This window comes from Lampris incognitus, chromosome 3 (assembly GCF_029633865.1).
Source record: "Lampris incognitus isolate fLamInc1 chromosome 3, fLamInc1.hap2, whole genome shotgun sequence".
Taxonomy (NCBI): domain Eukaryota; kingdom Metazoa; phylum Chordata; class Actinopteri; order Lampriformes; family Lampridae; genus Lampris; species Lampris incognitus.
This window is the reverse complement of record NC_079213.1, coordinates 96,741,921-96,758,633: the sequence shown is the minus strand read 5'-3', so window position 1 is coordinate 96,758,633 and position 16,713 is coordinate 96,741,921. Positions and strand designations below refer to the sequence as shown.

The 16,713-nt window shown below is 48.4% G+C and overlaps 1 protein-coding gene across 1 annotated transcript; it reads right to left on the bottom strand.

The window, feature by feature from the left end:
- Nucleotides 1-1,754: 1,754 nt before the first annotated feature.
- Nucleotides 1,755-16,414, bottom strand: LOC130110615 (cyclic AMP-responsive element-binding protein 3-like protein 3-B). Its single transcript, XM_056277773.1, has 10 exons — nucleotides 16,367-16,414; nucleotides 15,911-16,027; nucleotides 10,342-10,582; nucleotides 9,743-9,876; nucleotides 5,144-5,254; nucleotides 4,907-5,013; nucleotides 4,431-4,499; nucleotides 4,052-4,136; nucleotides 3,337-3,430; nucleotides 1,755-2,552 (listed from the first exon to the last, which is right to left on the bottom strand). The coding sequence occupies exons 1-10, from the start codon at nucleotides 16,385-16,387 to the stop codon at nucleotides 2,236-2,238; spliced, it is 1,296 nt and encodes a 431-aa protein (XP_056133748.1). The 5' UTR covers nucleotides 16,388-16,414; the 3' UTR covers nucleotides 1,755-2,235.
- Between the last annotated feature and the right edge of the window lie 299 nt (nucleotides 16,415-16,713).

Below are 16,713 nucleotides of genomic sequence, written 5' to 3'. Positions count from 1 at the left end.
ACATCGCCAGCTCCAACTTCATGATGTCGAGTAGCTGTCCAGAAACTGTCAGCCCAGACAAGTCAGATTCACAGTCAAGCAGACAGTGTTGTTAAAAAAATGCCAAGAAAGCACAGCAGCGGATGTTCTTCCGACGACAGCTGAAGAGACTCCATGTCAGCCCGCACATCCTGGTTCAGTTCCACAGGGCCGTCATAGAGAGCATCCAGACCTCATCCATCACTGTCTGGTATGACTCTGCGTCTGCTCGCTCTAAGGTCAAGCTGTAAAGAGTTGTACGCATGGCTCAAAGGGTCATCGGCTGCCACCTGCCCTCTATCAAGGGCCTACACAGCTCCAGAGCCAGGTTACATGCAGGGAAGATTGTAGCTGATCCCTATCCAGCCCACAGCCTGTTCATAAGACTGCCTTCTGGATGGCGGTGCAGATCTAGGTCGACTAAAACCACACGCCACCAGAACAGCTTCAATCCTAAAGTGGTAGTCCTTCTCAATACCACCTGAAATCTTGTATGGTAGGTTGTATTTCTGTATCTACATGGGACCACTGTGCATTCAGCACATTACCATTTACCTACTGGGAATTGTATACATCATTTAGCACTTATTTTTATCTATTTATTTACCCCCCCCTTTCTCCCCAATTGTATCTGGCCAATTACCCCACCCTTCCGAGCCATCCCAGTTGTTGCTCCACCCCCTCTGCTGATCCAGGGAGGGCCGCAGACTACCACATGCCTCCTCCGTTACATGTGGAGTCGCCAGCCGCTTCTTTTCACCTGACAGTGAGGAGTTTTACCAGGGGGACGTGGCACGTGGGAGGATCTCGCTATTCCCCCCAGTTCCCCCTACCCCTCGAACAGGCGCCCTGACCGACCAGAAGAGGCACTAGTACAGTGACCAGGACACATACCCACATCCGCCTTCCCACCCGCAGACACAGCCAATTGTGTAGGGACACCCGATCACGCCGGCTAATCGGACGCCCCCTATTTATTTTTAATTAATACCACTCACTGTGATGGCCTGGCAGCCTGTCCAGGGTGTCTCCCCGCCTGCCACCCAATGACTGCTTGGATAGGCTCCAGCATCCCCATGACGCTGAGAGCAGGATAAGTGGTTAAGACAATGGATGGATGGAGGACTACTCACAGCTCTGATGTTGTATGTTGTATTGTATATTATATTATATATTGTACATCTTGTATCCACTAATGTATTGCACACTGTATTGTATTTATTGTGTATTCTGTTGAGTTACTGTCATGAGCTGCACGAAGAACACCAAGTAAAACTCCTAGTGCATGTAATGTAAGCGAATAAAGGTGATTCTGATTCTGATACCCCCCTCACCCCACAGCACGGTCTGTGTTGACAAGTCGGATGGAGGACATGGTTCACATTCAGGCTCCAACAAGCAAACACTGCATCTGTCTGCCAGCAGGAGTGTTTATTGTTTGGCAGGAAAAGCTCTGTTTAATCTCAGTGAAGGTCCGCTCTGGTCATTTGGCCCTACCTTTGGCCCAGATTGTCTTGTCTCCCTCTTTGTGAACCATATCTGCTGTCATCAGACCTACTGTATTTGCCCTCAGGGTTTGTCTGGATGCCTGATCTTAAGAGCCCTCCAGGCACCAAGAGCTGTCGAGGGAAATGTTGCGGCTTGTCATCCCTTTTAAAATACCACTAATACGAAACCACAGGAGGAAAAGCATCTACTCGTAGTGGACCAACACATAAACATTTTTGACAGCCTTTATTTTAAGCCATTTTATTGATGAATGGATCTAAATTGTCCAAGTTACTAAGAGCTTCCACAGGCATTGCCCAAAATCATTTAACAGTTTATTAAATATCTGTTTTGCTCAAAATTGTACACATCATCACAGTTCTGCTTAACTAATTTTTGGCAGTCTAAAGGCACATTATTCATACTGACATTTAAGTACATACTGACATTTAACATCATCTTGACAGGCAATTTTTACAGTATACAATGAATATGGATTTAGTGTGTGGATTGAATCCACACACTAATAAAAAACAAAATGACAACTGAGGAAAAAGCATACAGATGTTTTAACGATACAAAATTAGAGGCCAAACAGGAAGGATTGGTATCTTAGTTCCCCGTCTGTGCAAATAGTAGCCCGAGAATAGCTCCCTGCTCTCATGTCTATGGAAGAGGAGGAGTAGATGGGGGGGGGGGGGTCACATTGGGAGCCTCTCCTGCTCCCCTTCACATGTCGTCAGCGTGGGGCCGCAGCCTTGCCCGGCGGTTTGGGTCTAAGGTCAAGGTGGCAATGTGACCAGTAATGGGGTCTGCATGGAAACGGCTAACCTCGTCTTCTTGACTGTTATTGTGATGCATGAGCTCCAAACCTGACAGCTTTCGGCTGACTCCCAGCTTCGACACCGCCGAGGTGATATCTTCCAGGTGCGGGTCCCCTGGAAAATGTCCACCCAGTGACTCGGGTTCATCTTCGGTGGAGAATGAGTGGTCGCTGACAGGAAGCACCCTGGAGGCTTGAAGGCTGTGCAGAGACCGTGACTGGACTGTGCGAGAATAAGGACATAGAGGGAAGATAAAGAAGGTGGAAACTCTGTGGACAGCTCCAAATATTCTGTTCTTTTTTTGTGTCCCCCCCCTTTTCTCCCCAATTGTAGCCAGCCAATTACCCCCCTCTTCTGAGCCGTCCTGGTCGCTGCTCCACCCCCTCTGCTGATCCGGGGAGGGCTGCAGACTACCACATGTCTCCTTCGATACATGGGGAGTCACCAGCCACTTCTTTTCACCTGACAGTGAGGAGTTTCACCAGGGGGACGTAGCACGTGGGAGCATCACGCTATTCCCCCCAGTTCCCCCTCCCCCCCGAACAGGAGCCCTGACTGACTGGAGTAGGTGCTAGTGCAGCCACCAGGAAACATACCCACATTTGCCCCCCCCCCCCTGCAGACACGGCCAATTGTGTTTGTAGGGACGCCCGACCAAGGCCGAGGTAACACGGGGATTCGAACCGGCGATCCCTGTGTTGGTAGGCAGCGGAATAGACGCCCCTAGTGTTATGTTCTTTTAAGTGCTTGTTGCCTTGTTGTGTTTGTATGTGTGCATTTGTATGAGTGTGAGTATCAGAGACAACGAAGCTTGTCGTCACTGTCTACAAACATGTGACTTTGCCTCTGGCCATGCCACTATTCAAGTAAAGCATCCTCCCAAGGCCACCACAGTTTACATTTATTAATTGTATTTTGGTGCTGTGCTATTTACAATGCTGTTTTATTATCAAACCATTGGGCAATTTGGGAGCCTTGGGATGGGCAGCCGGTAAGGATGACTCACTTCTAACCGGACTGAAGTCTCCTTGACTGACTTCGGTGTCGGAGAATGGCTTGAGGCTGGGAAACAGGATTAGGGAGAAGGACAGCAGAAGCACCTGAGGGAGAGAGGGGACAAATCAAATTTTAAATCCCCCCCGCAGGTCGGACCGTACACAAACACAATGCGGCTGCTTGGGAGATGTCTTTGTGAATATGGTTTCTGCCTGTGATTCCCAGAATAAACACGTCTTGGTGCTGTTCCAAGTCTCCTTTGGTATCTTGTATTAGGCTCTTTGTCTTACTGGGAATTCAGACTCGTTCATATTCACGAGAGTGGATGTTGTAAAGCCTACTGATGTTGCTTTAGGTCCTGTGTTTGATTTACCTGCTATGACCAGAAGAGAACAAACTGGTCCAGCTCAAGCAGTGTATTTTACTGTTTGCTAGTTGTGTGTCCTTTGTGTGCCATTGTATTGTGTGTGTCTCTCTACAAGGCTGTGCCATCCAGTGCAGCCTTAAGGAGAGAGAGAGAGTGTGTAGTGTGTGTGTGTGTGTGTGTGTTTCTAACTTCAGGGGCCTATAATCTTTTGTAAACATGCCATTTAATTTGTGTAATAAAAATTACATTTTCAGGCTTGGTTTGGTGTGCGTCTGGTGTGCCTTCCCTGTGTGTTTATCTGTCTGACTCATAAACAAAGAATTTACTTTTTTTTCTTTTTTTGTTTTGTTTTGTTTACCAGAACGCAGGTCGCTGTTTGGGCTGTCTTGTTAGAGCTGTTCATAACTAAAGCCCGAAGCCTGTGCAGCTGCTCGATCAATGACCTGCAGAAACAGATGGGAGGACAAATAAAGTGAGGACGGAGAAGAGACACAAAAAAAGGATCTGAAGAATGCCAAAGGCATAGAAAATAAATAAAAAAAGAAAGAAAGAAGGCAAAAAAAAAGAAAGAATATATATATATATATATATATATATATATATATATATATATATATATATATATATATATATATATAAATAGATTAAACGAAGAACAACCAACAGATTAAGAGAGACAGGATGCCGGGGGGGGGGGGGAGTCTTAAAAAAGCGAGAGAATAATTTGAATTCCTCACGTGTTGCATTTCTCCAGCCGGAACACTTTCCTCTGCAGCTCCTGGTTGTGTGCGTTGCAGGCGGCCATCCTACAAGAGAATAAAAGCCCCGAGAGAAGGAGGCGGGACGCGGCAGAGTCATCAGAGAACAACAGCTTTGTGGTACCGAGAGGCCGTTTAGTCAGAATCGCACGCAGGACACAGCTGCACAGCAGCACGCCCTCGGCGTCAGCCTAAACCTCGCGACGTGTTCAGTCAGCACCAATGGGATTCATACTGTTTATCAAAGGTTTAATACCGGTGAATCACAACCACTCCATTTATGAATCAAATGAATTTTCACGTCTTTTTTTTTTCTTTTTTTTTTTTTAAATGATGAACATGCTGGTCCCCAGCTGTGCATGCTAGCCCCTGTCTTAACTGGACCACAGAGACCCAGCCTCCCTCTCCATGTTCATTTTCTTTCTCTTTTTTCCCCCCACTGCTAGTCCTCTGACCTGCTCTCTAGCCCATCGATGTACTCCTTCTTCTTCTTCCGGCTCTCCTGGGCGGACTGTTTATTGCGTATCTTTCGGCGAATTTTCTTCAGAATCCTTTCTTCATACTGATGGATGCGGGCGGAGAAAATAAATATTCAGTTGGAGTTTAGCCCCCTGTTGCTTTATGTTGTTCATTGTTTGTGTGTTCTTTTTTTCCTTCTTTTTTGAGATGCAAACAGTAGTAGAGGTTTGTACCTTGGTGAGCGGCAGTTGGCTCGGCAGTGTCATTCCCTCCTTGGCTAAGAGCTTCTTCTCATCCTCATTGAGAACCAGCTCTTGAGTGGACTGTTGGGGCGGCTGCGGGGGCTAGCAAAAGAGAAAAATACAAATATGTACAACATCACCGCTTAACTCTCTCTGTCAAATTCACGTGCACCCTCCCCTCTCGTTTTTTTAACACCCTTTTTCTGGACCCTAAGAGGAAGCAGAATTGGATTTGATGGCTGCTAACCACAACATCTCTTCTTCATCAATCTCATTTTATGGCTTCCTCAAAGAAATTATACTGCCTGAGCTTAAGTCATGTCCTGCCTCTCTCTCTCTCTCTCTCTCTCTCTCCCCCCTCTTTCTTTCTCTCTCTCCCCCCTCTCTTCCTCTCTCTTTCTCTCTTTTTCTCTCCCTCTCTCTCTCCCCTTGCTCCCCCCCCCTCTCTGTGAGTGTGTAGGAGTCTGCGGTATCGCCACAGCTCTTCACCATGCTCAGGAAGCTCCAAAGCAAAACGAACAAAAACACTATGGCGCCAACAGGGATCCAGTGTATGTGATGACGTCCACCTTCAATGGGGGGTTTCTTTGTCATTCAAATGTCTGTGACGGTTAACACTGAACGCGGTGCAGTATTTGAAAATGCAGGTGGAGATTTCAACATGAGTCACCAGCTACACGGCTGAGAGCCATGCGGGGTGGAAAGAAAAAGCATCTTTCATTAAAGGGAAATTCCACAGCAGCTGAACCCTTAGCTTGGTATTCTGCACCAGCAGGCAGTTTCCTTTTTTGAAGACGATATCTGGAAATGTAATCTGCTTAGATGTTACTAACCATCTCCTTTACCCAAATCCAACCCCTGTTGTCTTTGTCCTATAGATGTCAACATTGGTAAATTACAGTTATAAAATAATTCTTTCCTTCACCTCATGTGATCTGATGATGTCAGATCTCAGGTGACGTTCGGTTCACTTTGCTCATGACAGCTCATTATGTCAAATTATAGAGCATCTGAGAACCATTTTGGGATTATTATCATTTGTTTTGGCTATGACTAATTCTGCATCACTCTCGTCCCTTCTGTCATCTTCTACCCTCTGTGTGAATGCTGTGTTGAAGTCTGCCTCTTGTGTGCATGTGAAGCCTATTCTGTCTGCAGGTCCCGCTGGCTCTCGACTGCGTCTGTGGGTTTGCCTGACGTTGTCTTGGATGGTCACAGATTCACCAAATATGCCTTGTACCCTCCTCTCCTTAGAATTTTTATTACCCAGTACATTTAGAAATTTATTTGCTGGGGCATCCAGGTAGCATACCGGTCTATTCTGTTGCCTACCAACATGAGGATCGCTGGTTCGAATCCCCGTGTTACCTCCGGCTTGGTCATGCGTCCCTACAGACACAATTGTCCGTGTCTGCGGATGGGAAGCCGGATGTGGGTATGTGTCCTGGTCACTGCACTAGCACCTTCTCTGGTCAGTCGGGGTGCTTGTTCGGGGGAGAGGGGGAACTGGGGGGAATAGCGTGATCCTCCCACGTGCTATGTCCCCCTGGTGAAACTCCTCACTGTCAGGTGAAAAGAAGCGGCTGGCAGCTCCACATGTATCGGAGGAGGCATGTGGTAGTCTGCAGTCTTCCCCGGATCTGCAGAGGGGGTGGAGCAGTGACCAGGATGGCTCGGAAGAGTGGGGTAATTGCCCGGGTACAATTGGGGAGAAAATACATTACAATCTATACATTAACTACAGTGGTGTGAAAAAGTGTTTGTCCCCTTCCTGATTTCTTATTTTGTTGCATGTTTGTCACACTTAAATGTTTCAGATCATCAAACAAATTTAAATATTAGACAAAGATAACACAAGTAAACACAAAATGCAGTTTTTTAATGAAGGTTTTTATTATTAAGGGAAAAGAAAAATCCAAACCTACATGGCCCTGTGTGAAAAAGTGATTGCCCCCCCCCCCTGTTAAAACATAAATTAAGATTGGTTTATCACATCTTTGGAAAGCTGAGTTCAATTTCTCTAGCCATACCCAGGCCGGATTACTGCCACACCTCTTCTCAATCAAGAAATCACTTAAATAGGACCTGCCTGACAAAGTGAAGTAGACCAAAAGATCCTCAAAAGCTAGATATCATGCTGCGATCCAAAGAAATTCAGGAACAAATGAGAAACAAAGTAAATGAAATCTATCAGTCTGGAAAAGGTTATAAAGCCATTTCTAAAGCTTTGGGACTCCAGCGAACCACAGTGAGAGCCATTATCCACAAATGGCGAAAACATGGAACAGTGGTGAACCTTCCCAGGAGTGGCAGGCCGACCAAAATCACCCCAAGAGCGCAGCGACGACTCATCCAAGAGGTCACAAAAGACCCCACAACAACATCCAAAGAACTGCAGGCCTCACTTGCCTTAGTTAAGGTCAGTGTTCATGACTCCACCATAAGAAAGAGACTGGGCAAAAATGGCCTGCATGGCAGAGTTCCAAGACGAAAACCACTGCCGAGCAAAAAGAACATAAAGGCTCATCTCAGTTTTGCCAGAAAACATCCTGATGATCCCCAAGACTTTTGGGAAAATACTCTGTGGACTGACGAGACAAAAGTTGAACTTTTTGGAAGGTGTGTGTCCCATTACATCTGGCGTAAAAGTAACACAACATTTCAGAAAAGGAACATCATACCAACAGTAAAATATGGTGGTGGTAGTGTGATGGCCTGGGGCTGTTTTGCTGCTTCTGGACCTGGAAGACTTGCTTTGGTAAATGGAACCATGAATTCTGTTGTCTACCAAAAAATCCTGAAGGAGAATGTCCAGCCATCTGTTCGTGACCTCAAGCTGAAGCGCACTTGGGTTCTGCAGCAGGACAATGATCCAAAACACACCAGCAAGTCCACCTCTGAATGGCTTAAGAAAAACAAAATAAAGACTTTGGAGTGGCCTAGTCAAAGTCCTGACCTGAATCCAATTGAGATGCTGTGGCATGACCTTAAAAAGGCGGTTCATGCTCGAAAACACTCCAATATGGCTGAATTAAAACAATTCTGCAAAGATGAGTGGGCCAAAATTCCTCCACAACGCTGTAAAAGGCTCATTGCCAGTTATCGCAAACGCTTGATTGCAGTTGTTGCTGCTAAGGGTGGCCCAACCAGTTATTCGGTTTAGGGGGCAATCACTTTTTCACACAGGGCCATGTAGCTTTGGATTTTTTTTCCCTTAATAATACAAACCTTCATTTAAAAACTGCATTTTGTGTTTACTTGTGTTATCTTTGTCTAATATTTAAATTTGTTTGATGATCTGAAACATTTAAGTGTGACAAACATGCAAAAAAATAAGAAATCAGGAAGGGGGCAAAGACTTTTTCACACCACTGTATATATATGGGCGGCACTGGCGCAGTGGTTAGCCCAGTTGCCTAATAGCAAGAAGGCCCTGGGTTCGAGCCCTTGGGTAGTTGAACCTTGGTGGGCCATCCTAGGTCATCCTTTGTGTGGAGTTTGCATGTTCTACCTGTGTCTGCGTGGGTTTCCTCCGGGGGCTCTGGTTTCCTCCCACAGTCCAAAGACATGTAGGTCAGGTGAATTGGCCATACTAAATTGTCCCTAGGTATGTGTGTGTGTGTGTGTGTGTGTGTGTGTGTGTGTGTGTGTGTGTGTGTGTGTGTGTGTGTGTGTGGGCCCTGTGTGATGGCCTGGCAGCCTGTCCAGGGTGTCTCCCCGCCTGCAGCCCAATGACTGTTGGGATAGGCTCCAGCATCCGCGCAACCCTGAGAGCAGGATAAGCAGTTCGGATAATGGATGGAACTGTATATATTCTACATTACCTCGCTCTGTGTGTAATATATGATGTTACATTATAATTCTGTTACTTTTGTGTATTTTGTGCATGCGACAACTATTGCATGTCTGTCCGTCTTGGAGGAAGGGTCCCTCCTCTGTTGCTCTTCCTGAGGTTTCTCCCATTTTTTTTTCTTTTTCTGATAAGGTTTTCTTGTGGAGTTTTTCCTCATTTGTATTTAGGGTCCATGGATGGAGGGTGTTGTATAATGTTGTATATTGTACTGAGTGTAAAGCCGTCCGGGACAATCATGTGATTTTAGGCTGCACAAATAAAATTGACTTTAGCAGACGAACAATTTAGATGTCAAAATCATAGTGTTTCTCTTAAACAAAAGGTTGTAGTGTGTGTTAAGGTTTGAAGTGAAGCAGAAGCAGGTGGTTGTTGAAAGGGTTTACTGTGTGCACAGTGAAACTTCTCTACATAAATTATGGTTGAACTAAAGAGGTTTACTTGCAAAATTGGAGGCCTTACCCCCAAGCGTTTGCAAGATTGCTTTTTTCAGTAGCTGTAGACACCTATTTATTTTTGTCCAAACACACACGCACACGCACACACACATACACAAACACACACACACACACACACACACACACACACACACACACACACACACACACACACACACACACACACACACACACAATTTGATTCACAAACTTGAAGAGGAGGGTAAACTATGGGTGTTACACATAAGTCAGTTTGATTTGGTATACACACACAGACACTAACACACAACACCACACACTTACTGCCTCTGGTGTGCCAGACAAAAGCAAGTCCTTCACAGTAAGGGAGAAACCAGCAGACAGCTGGGGTCTGTGTACATCACAAGGATACTGTGCTCCTCCTGTCCTGCCGGGTGGGAAGCCAGATTCCCAGCCATCTGTATCCGTACAGAAAGACACAAAGCCATACACAACCACTGATCAGTCGGATTTGCTCGTGTAATTGTTTGGATGGTTGCAAAGACAATTAACTCCTAGATGCAAAAATGACATTTGGCGCCCGGGCATTGTCCAAATACCCAGTTTTCATAGTGCGTCTATTTTTCATCATGTTGACGTCTTTTCCATGATCTTGTAAACTATTGTACACAACCACTTTAATAAAAGAAAAGCAAAAGCTCTTGGTAATCAGATTTAATTGCACGCAGGCATGTAGCTAGAGAGATAACCGTTTAAATGCACCAATTCCCCCCTCCTTGTTTCAGTGGTTTTTTGTTTGTTTGTTTATAATCTTATCTCATCATAATCTCATCATAGCACATGTAAAAGGTAAACTAAACTGTAGTTGATATAAAATATATGTCATTGTGAATTTTCTGTATTTTGCGTAGTTTGCGACTCACTGGATCTAGTGGAGAAGTTGAATTCTGGGGCCTTCTTATTTTGAGACAGGGGCCTGAAGTACTGAGGTTCCTCCGGGGGACTTTCGGGCCGCTGAGGGCTGTCCAGCTGGTCTGAGGGTGGGTCCTCGCTGATACCACTGTCACTGGGGGAAGGGGACCAGAGAGGGGAGCCCGAAACAGAATCGCTGCCTCTCAGCAGGGCGTTAAGAAAGTCACCGTCTGTTTCTTCAACCGGTAGCATCTGCAAATACAGAAGATTAATTACGATTAAGTTTCCTTTATTAATCCCCTTGGTAAAATTCAGTTACTGCAAATTAACCCATCCTAGGTGTGATCTGTGCCGCTAGGAGCAGTGGGCTGCCACCTTCATGCTGCGCCCGGAGACTAACTCGTTCTTTTCCCATTGCCTTGGTCGGGGGCACAGACAGATAGGAGTACAAACCCTAACATGCATGTTTCTTTTTGATGGTGGGGGAAACCGGAGCACCTGGAGAAAACCTGTCACAGCCTCTCGCCCTTGACATCAAAGCGATCGCCCTTGACACCTGCTACACCAGCTGACACCTGCTACACCAGCTGACACCTGCTGACCCCCCCTTCACCCCGGCACGCCAGCTGGCCATCAAGCAATCGCCCTCACCCTTAAAAGGCCTCCACTATGGACCAGTCTTCGCTGGAACGTCGCCATTCATGGACTTCTGCCTGCCTGCCTACCTGCCACTGAGCCAACTCCTGCTCTACGCCCGAGATCGGTCACTTCAATAAAGACTTGATTCTTCACTTACCTGGTTGTCCCGTCTGCTTTTGGGTTCTTTCCTGACACGTGACAGTACGTTCCAGCCACTATGGACCCAGCAGACCATTCCACCACAGACCTGGCCACGGTCTGCCAGGCTGTAGCCAACCAGGAATCGGTCCTCGGCCAGCACAGCCAGGTGCTACAGGAGATGGCTGACGCCCTCCGTGAGCTCGGCTCAAAGATCTCCGGAATCCAGACCCAACTTAGAGCCTCCGCTAGCCCAGGACCCGCCCCTCCAGCTCCGCCACCCTCAGCGCCATCAACTTCGGCTAAGGAACCATGGGTTGCCCCGCCCGATAAGTATGATGGAGATTTTGGACTTTGTCGCCCTTTTTCGCCCCAGTCATATTCCACGGATGGAGCCAAAGTCGCTTACATCATGGGTCTTCTCCGGGGAAGCGCTCTGGATTGGGCTACAGTGGTGTGGGAGATGCGGGCCTCCACTTCCTCATCCTACGCTGAGTTCACCACTGCTTTTCGCCAGGTTTTTGATCATCCCGTGCTGGGAAAGGATGCTTCAAAAAGACTGATCTCTCTCCGCTAGGGTTCCCGCAGTGTCGCTGACTACTCAGTTGAGTTCCGTACGCTATCAGCGGAGAGCGGATGGAACAACGAGTCCCTCCAGGCCGGGTTTTCCAACGGCTCAACCCGGAGGAGCGTCAACGCCGCATCACCGAGAACAGCTGCTTGTATTGTGGTCAGCCTGGTCACTTTCTTGCCTCCTGCCCTCACCGTCCGTCAAACTAGCAGGCTCACGAGGGAGGGGGAGGATCCTCGTGAGCCCAACTGTCTGCCCTCTGTCTCCTCGTCCACGTACCCAGTTGCAAGCTACCATCAGTTTTAAAGGTCAGTCCACTAAACTTTTGGCTTTAATTGACTCTGGAGCTGATGAAAGCTTTTTGGATGCAAGTGTTGTGAAGCAGTTAGGTCTTGCCACTGTGAGTCTGGACCAGCCTCTTGGAGCTAATGCCCTGGATGGACGTCTCCTGGCCCAGATAACCTCTAAGACCGAGCCTGTGCGCCTCCTGTTGTCGGGAAACCATCAAGAGGAGCTAAGTTTTTTCGTTATCAATTCTCCATTTGTTCCCATTATACTTGGTCATCCCTGGCTGGTTAAGCATAGTCCCCATATTGATTGGTCATCGGCCAGAATTTCAAGTTGGAGTCCCGTCTGTCATGCCATATGCCTCCAGTCTGCTCTGCCTCAGTCTGTCCCCAGTCAAGTGTCAAGCTCTGAGACCTCTGACCTGTCACTGGTGCCTCCAGAGTACCATGACCTCCAAGCCGTGTTCAACAAGCAGCAAGCTCTCTCCCTGCCTCTTCATTGCCCCTATGATTGCGCTATTGACCTGCTGCTGGGCGCTCCCCTCCCCAGCAGTCGTCTATATAGCCTCTCCAAGCCTGAGCGGGAGTCCATGGAGAGGTACATCAAGGACTCCTTGGCAGCTGGTCTTATTCGCCCGTCATTGTCACCCCTTGGTGCGGGGTTCTTCTTTGTGGCCAAGAAGGACAAAACCCTCCAGCCGTGTATTGACTATAGAGGCCTCAATAACATCACAGTCAAGAATAAGTACCCTCTGCCCCTCATGACTTCTGCTTTTGATTCTCTCCAGGGAGCCACAGTGTTCACTAAACTAGACCTCCGCAATGCTTACCAATTGGTCCGGGTTCGAGACGGAGATGAATGTAAGACTGCCTTCAACACCCCCCTGGGGCATTTTGAATATCTGGTGATGCCATTTTGGTCTCACTAATGCCCCAGCTGTCTTCTAGAGTCTGGTCAATGATGTCCTACGTGACATGTTGGATCGTTTCGTTTTTGTTTACCTGGATGATATCCTGATTTTTTCCAGAGACCTGTCAGCATGTCATGCACGTCCGCCAAGTCCTTCAACGGCTACTGGAGAACCGCCTTTTCGTAAAAGCAGAGAAGTGCGAATTCCATGCCCCTTCAGTCACCTTCCTGGGCTATCGTGGCCGATGGGCAGGTGAGAATGGACCCCGCCAAGGTCAGAGCGGTTCTTGAGTGGCCAAGCCCGACCAGCCATAAGCAGCTTCAGAGGTTCCTCAGTTTTGCCAACTTCTACAGACGGTTCATCCGCAATTACAGCCGTGTTGCGGCCCTACTAACCGCTCTTACCTCCACCTCCAGACAGTTCCTGTGGACCCCTGTAGCAGAGGCAGCTTTCCAAGCCCTCAAGCACCGCTTCACCACAGCTCCTATCCTCATCCAGCCAGACCCAACCAAACAGTTCGTTGTAGAAGTAGACGCCTCTGAGATTGGGGTGGGGGCAGTCCTTTCTCAGCGCTCCAGTGAGGATGGCAAGACACACCCTTGTGCCTTCCTGTCTTGCCGTCTCTCCCCAGCTGAAAGGAACTATGATGTGGGGAATCGTGAGCTCCTGGCGGTCAAATTGGCACTGGAGGAATGGCAACATTTTCTGGAGGGGTCTGAGCTTCCTTTTATAGTGTGGACTGACCATAAGAACCTGGAATACATCCAGTCAGCAAAGCGACTCACCACGCGCCAAGCCAGGTGGGCGCTCTTTTTTGGTCGTTTTAATTTTTCTTTGACGTACAGACCTGGCTCCAGGAATGCCAAGCCCGATGCTCTGTCTCGTGTGCATGGGGAGGAGTCTGAGCCCAAGCTCCAACCTGACACCATCGTTCCCTCTACCTGTGTGGTTGCGGCTGCTGCTGTCACCTGGAACATTGAAAGGGAGGTCATGGCAGCACAACAGACTCAGCCTGACCCAGGTAACGGTCCCCCTGGGCGCTTGTTTGTTCCAGACGCTGTTAAATCTAGTATGTTGCAGTGGGCTCACTCTTCCAAACTTACCTGCCATCCTGAAGTAACCCGTACCCTAGCCTTCCTCCGTAGGCGGTTCTGGTGGCCTTCCATGACAGAGGATACTGGGGCTTTTGTTTCTGCCTGTCCTGTTTGTGCCCAGAATAAGCCCTCCACTCGGGCCAGTGCCGGTCTGCTGCGCCCCCTGCCTGTTCCACACCATCCCTGGTCGCATCTGTCCTTGGATTTCGTCTCTGGTCTGCCCGCCTCTGACGGTAACACCGTTGTACTGACTGTTGTTGATCGCTTTAGTAAATTTGTAAATTTTTTGCCCTTGTCTAAACTGCCTTCGGCTCGAGAGACTGCGGATCTGCTGGTCAGGGAGGTTTTCCGGATCCACGGTCTTCCCCGTGATATAGTGTCTGACCGTGGCCTCCAGTTCACTTCTGCTGTCTGGAAGGCTTTTTGCTCTGCCATCGGTGCCACCGTCAGTCTGTCATCGGGGTTCCATCCTCAGACCAACGGCCAGGCTGAGAGGGCCAACCAGGCATTGGCGACTGTTCTCTGCTGTCGTGTCTGCCAACCCATCCTCTTGGTCCTCACAACTTCCCTGGGTAGAATATGCCCATAACACCTTGCCATCGTCTGCTACTGGGTTGTCCCCTTTTCAATGCCTTTACGGCTATCAGCCTCCCCTTTTTCCTTCTCAAGAGGTAGACATTCCGGTTCCGTCTGTCCAGGCCCATGTCCGTCGGTGCCGTCGGACCTGGCGGCGAGCCCGTGCTGCACTGCTCAGGGCCTCCGGCCGTTACCAGCACTTGGCGGATCGTCATCGCACCCCTGCTCTGGACTACTCCCCCGGTGACCAGATATGGCTCTCTACCAAGGATCTACCCTTGAAATCGGACGCTAAAAAACTGTCCCCCAGGTATATTGGTCCCTTTCCAATTGTCAAAGTCATTAACCCCTCTGTGGTCCGTCTGAAGCTGCCCTGCACTCTCCGGGTTCACCCTTCCTTCCATGTGTCCTGCCTCAAACCTGTCTCTACCAGCCCTCTAGTTCCTCCATCCCCCCCCGCCCCCACCTCCTCGTATGATCAACGATCATCCGGCTTACACAGTTCGTTGTCTCCTGGACTCTCGTCGCCGCGGTCACAGCCTGCAATATCTCGTGGACTGGGAGAGATATGGCCCAGAGGAGAGGTGTTGGGTCCCTCGTTGCCTTGTCCTGGACGCGAACCTCATCCGGGACTTCCACAGGACGCACCCTGATGGGCCTGGTAGGTCGCCCGGTGGCACCCCTCGGAGGGGGGGTACTGTCACAGCCTCTCGCCCTTGACATCAAAGCGATCGCCCTTGACACCTGCTACACCAGCTGACACCTGCTACACCAGCTGACAGCTGCTGACCCCCCCTTCAACCACGCACGCCAGCTGGCCATCAAGCAATCGCCCTCACCCTTAAAAGGCCTCCACTATGGACCAGTCTTCACTGGAACGTCGCCATTCATGGACTTCTGCCTGCCTGCCTACCTGCCACTGAGCCAACTCCTGCTCTACCCCCGAGATTGGTCACTTCAATAAAGACTTGATTCTTCCCTTACCTGGTTGTCCCGTCTGCTTTTGGGTTCTTTCCTGACACGTGACAAAACCCACCGCAGACACAGGGAGAACATGCAAACTCCACACAGAGGATGATCGGGGATGACCCCCAAGGTTGGATAACCCTGGGGTTCGAACCCAGGACCTTCTTGCTGTGAGGCAACATTGCTAACCCCTGGGTCACCGTGCTGCCATATAAAGGCATCATTATCCAAGCTGCCTACCACGGAGGAAAGAAACCCAGTGGAGACATGAGGCTCATCCTTGAGATGACCATTGGCGCCGACCATCAAGATGTTATTGACAACAACAGCAGCAGCAACAACAACAACAGCACATATAGGTTGTGTGACTGAGACAAACGAGGCATTGGCTTACGCACACTGGGTTCCTGAAGTGACCAGATGTGCTGGTTGCCATGGTGTCCTGCTTCCTCTTGACGCAGGATTCCATCATTCTGATCAAACAGCCAGTCAAGCAGCTCCATCCCATCACAACCCTGAAATAAAGGAGTGACGATAACAAGAGAACAAAACAGCAAGAATATTGTGAAAGCATTTATTTGCTGCGCCCGCTGTTTTATTGCTACCCCTTTGGCCTTCCCTGTAAAATATGAGCTCATGGTTTGCGCAGTTCCACAGTACATTACAGTGAATGAACAGCTTGTACAGATTTCGTTTTATAATGCTTTAAATCTCATTTTATTATCATTTTTCATTTTCTTTCCTTTGAGCAAAACAAGGATTTTACTGTACGCCTACTGAACTTTGATCTAAGGGACATTTTAGGTACCCTAAACTCATTTGCTGAAGAATTATAAAAGACTATATACATTTACCTGCTCTGCGTAGTGGTCCATAGTTTCTACTGGTAGGATGACACACAGAAGAACCCCCCACCCAAAATAACACTGATCCAGTCAAATAGTTTTCTTTGTTGTGGAGCAGCTGTGTCCCAGATCCGAAAGACTCTCTACTGTATATCTCAGCACTTGTTCTCAGGTCCAAAGTTTAAGCTCCAACACAACACACCCAGCCGACTTCACCAGCTGCCTTCCCATTGGCTGCACAGCAAGATAGCCTCTGATTGACAGCTCAAAGAAGGCAACTACCGTAAAGCAACTTGTACAATCTGTCAATCTGGAGATGGCAAACGTTTACATCCACACTGGGATGTACAAGTCTG

What these genes read in the sequence shown, in the direction of transcription:
- LOC130110615 (XM_056277773.1), bottom strand. Translation starts at nt 16,387, where the DNA reads ATGGACCACTACGCAGAGCAG. An exon ending in GGTCACTTCAGGAACCCAGT is followed by an intron (nt 10,583 to 15,910) that starts GTGCGTAAGCCA and finishes CTGTATTTGCAG; the next exon opens with ATGCTACCGGTTGAAGAAAC. An exon ending in CAACTTCTCCACTAGATCCA is followed by an intron (nt 9,877 to 10,341) that starts GTGAGTCGCAAA and finishes GTACGGATACAG; the next exon opens with ATGGCTGGGAATCTGGCTTC.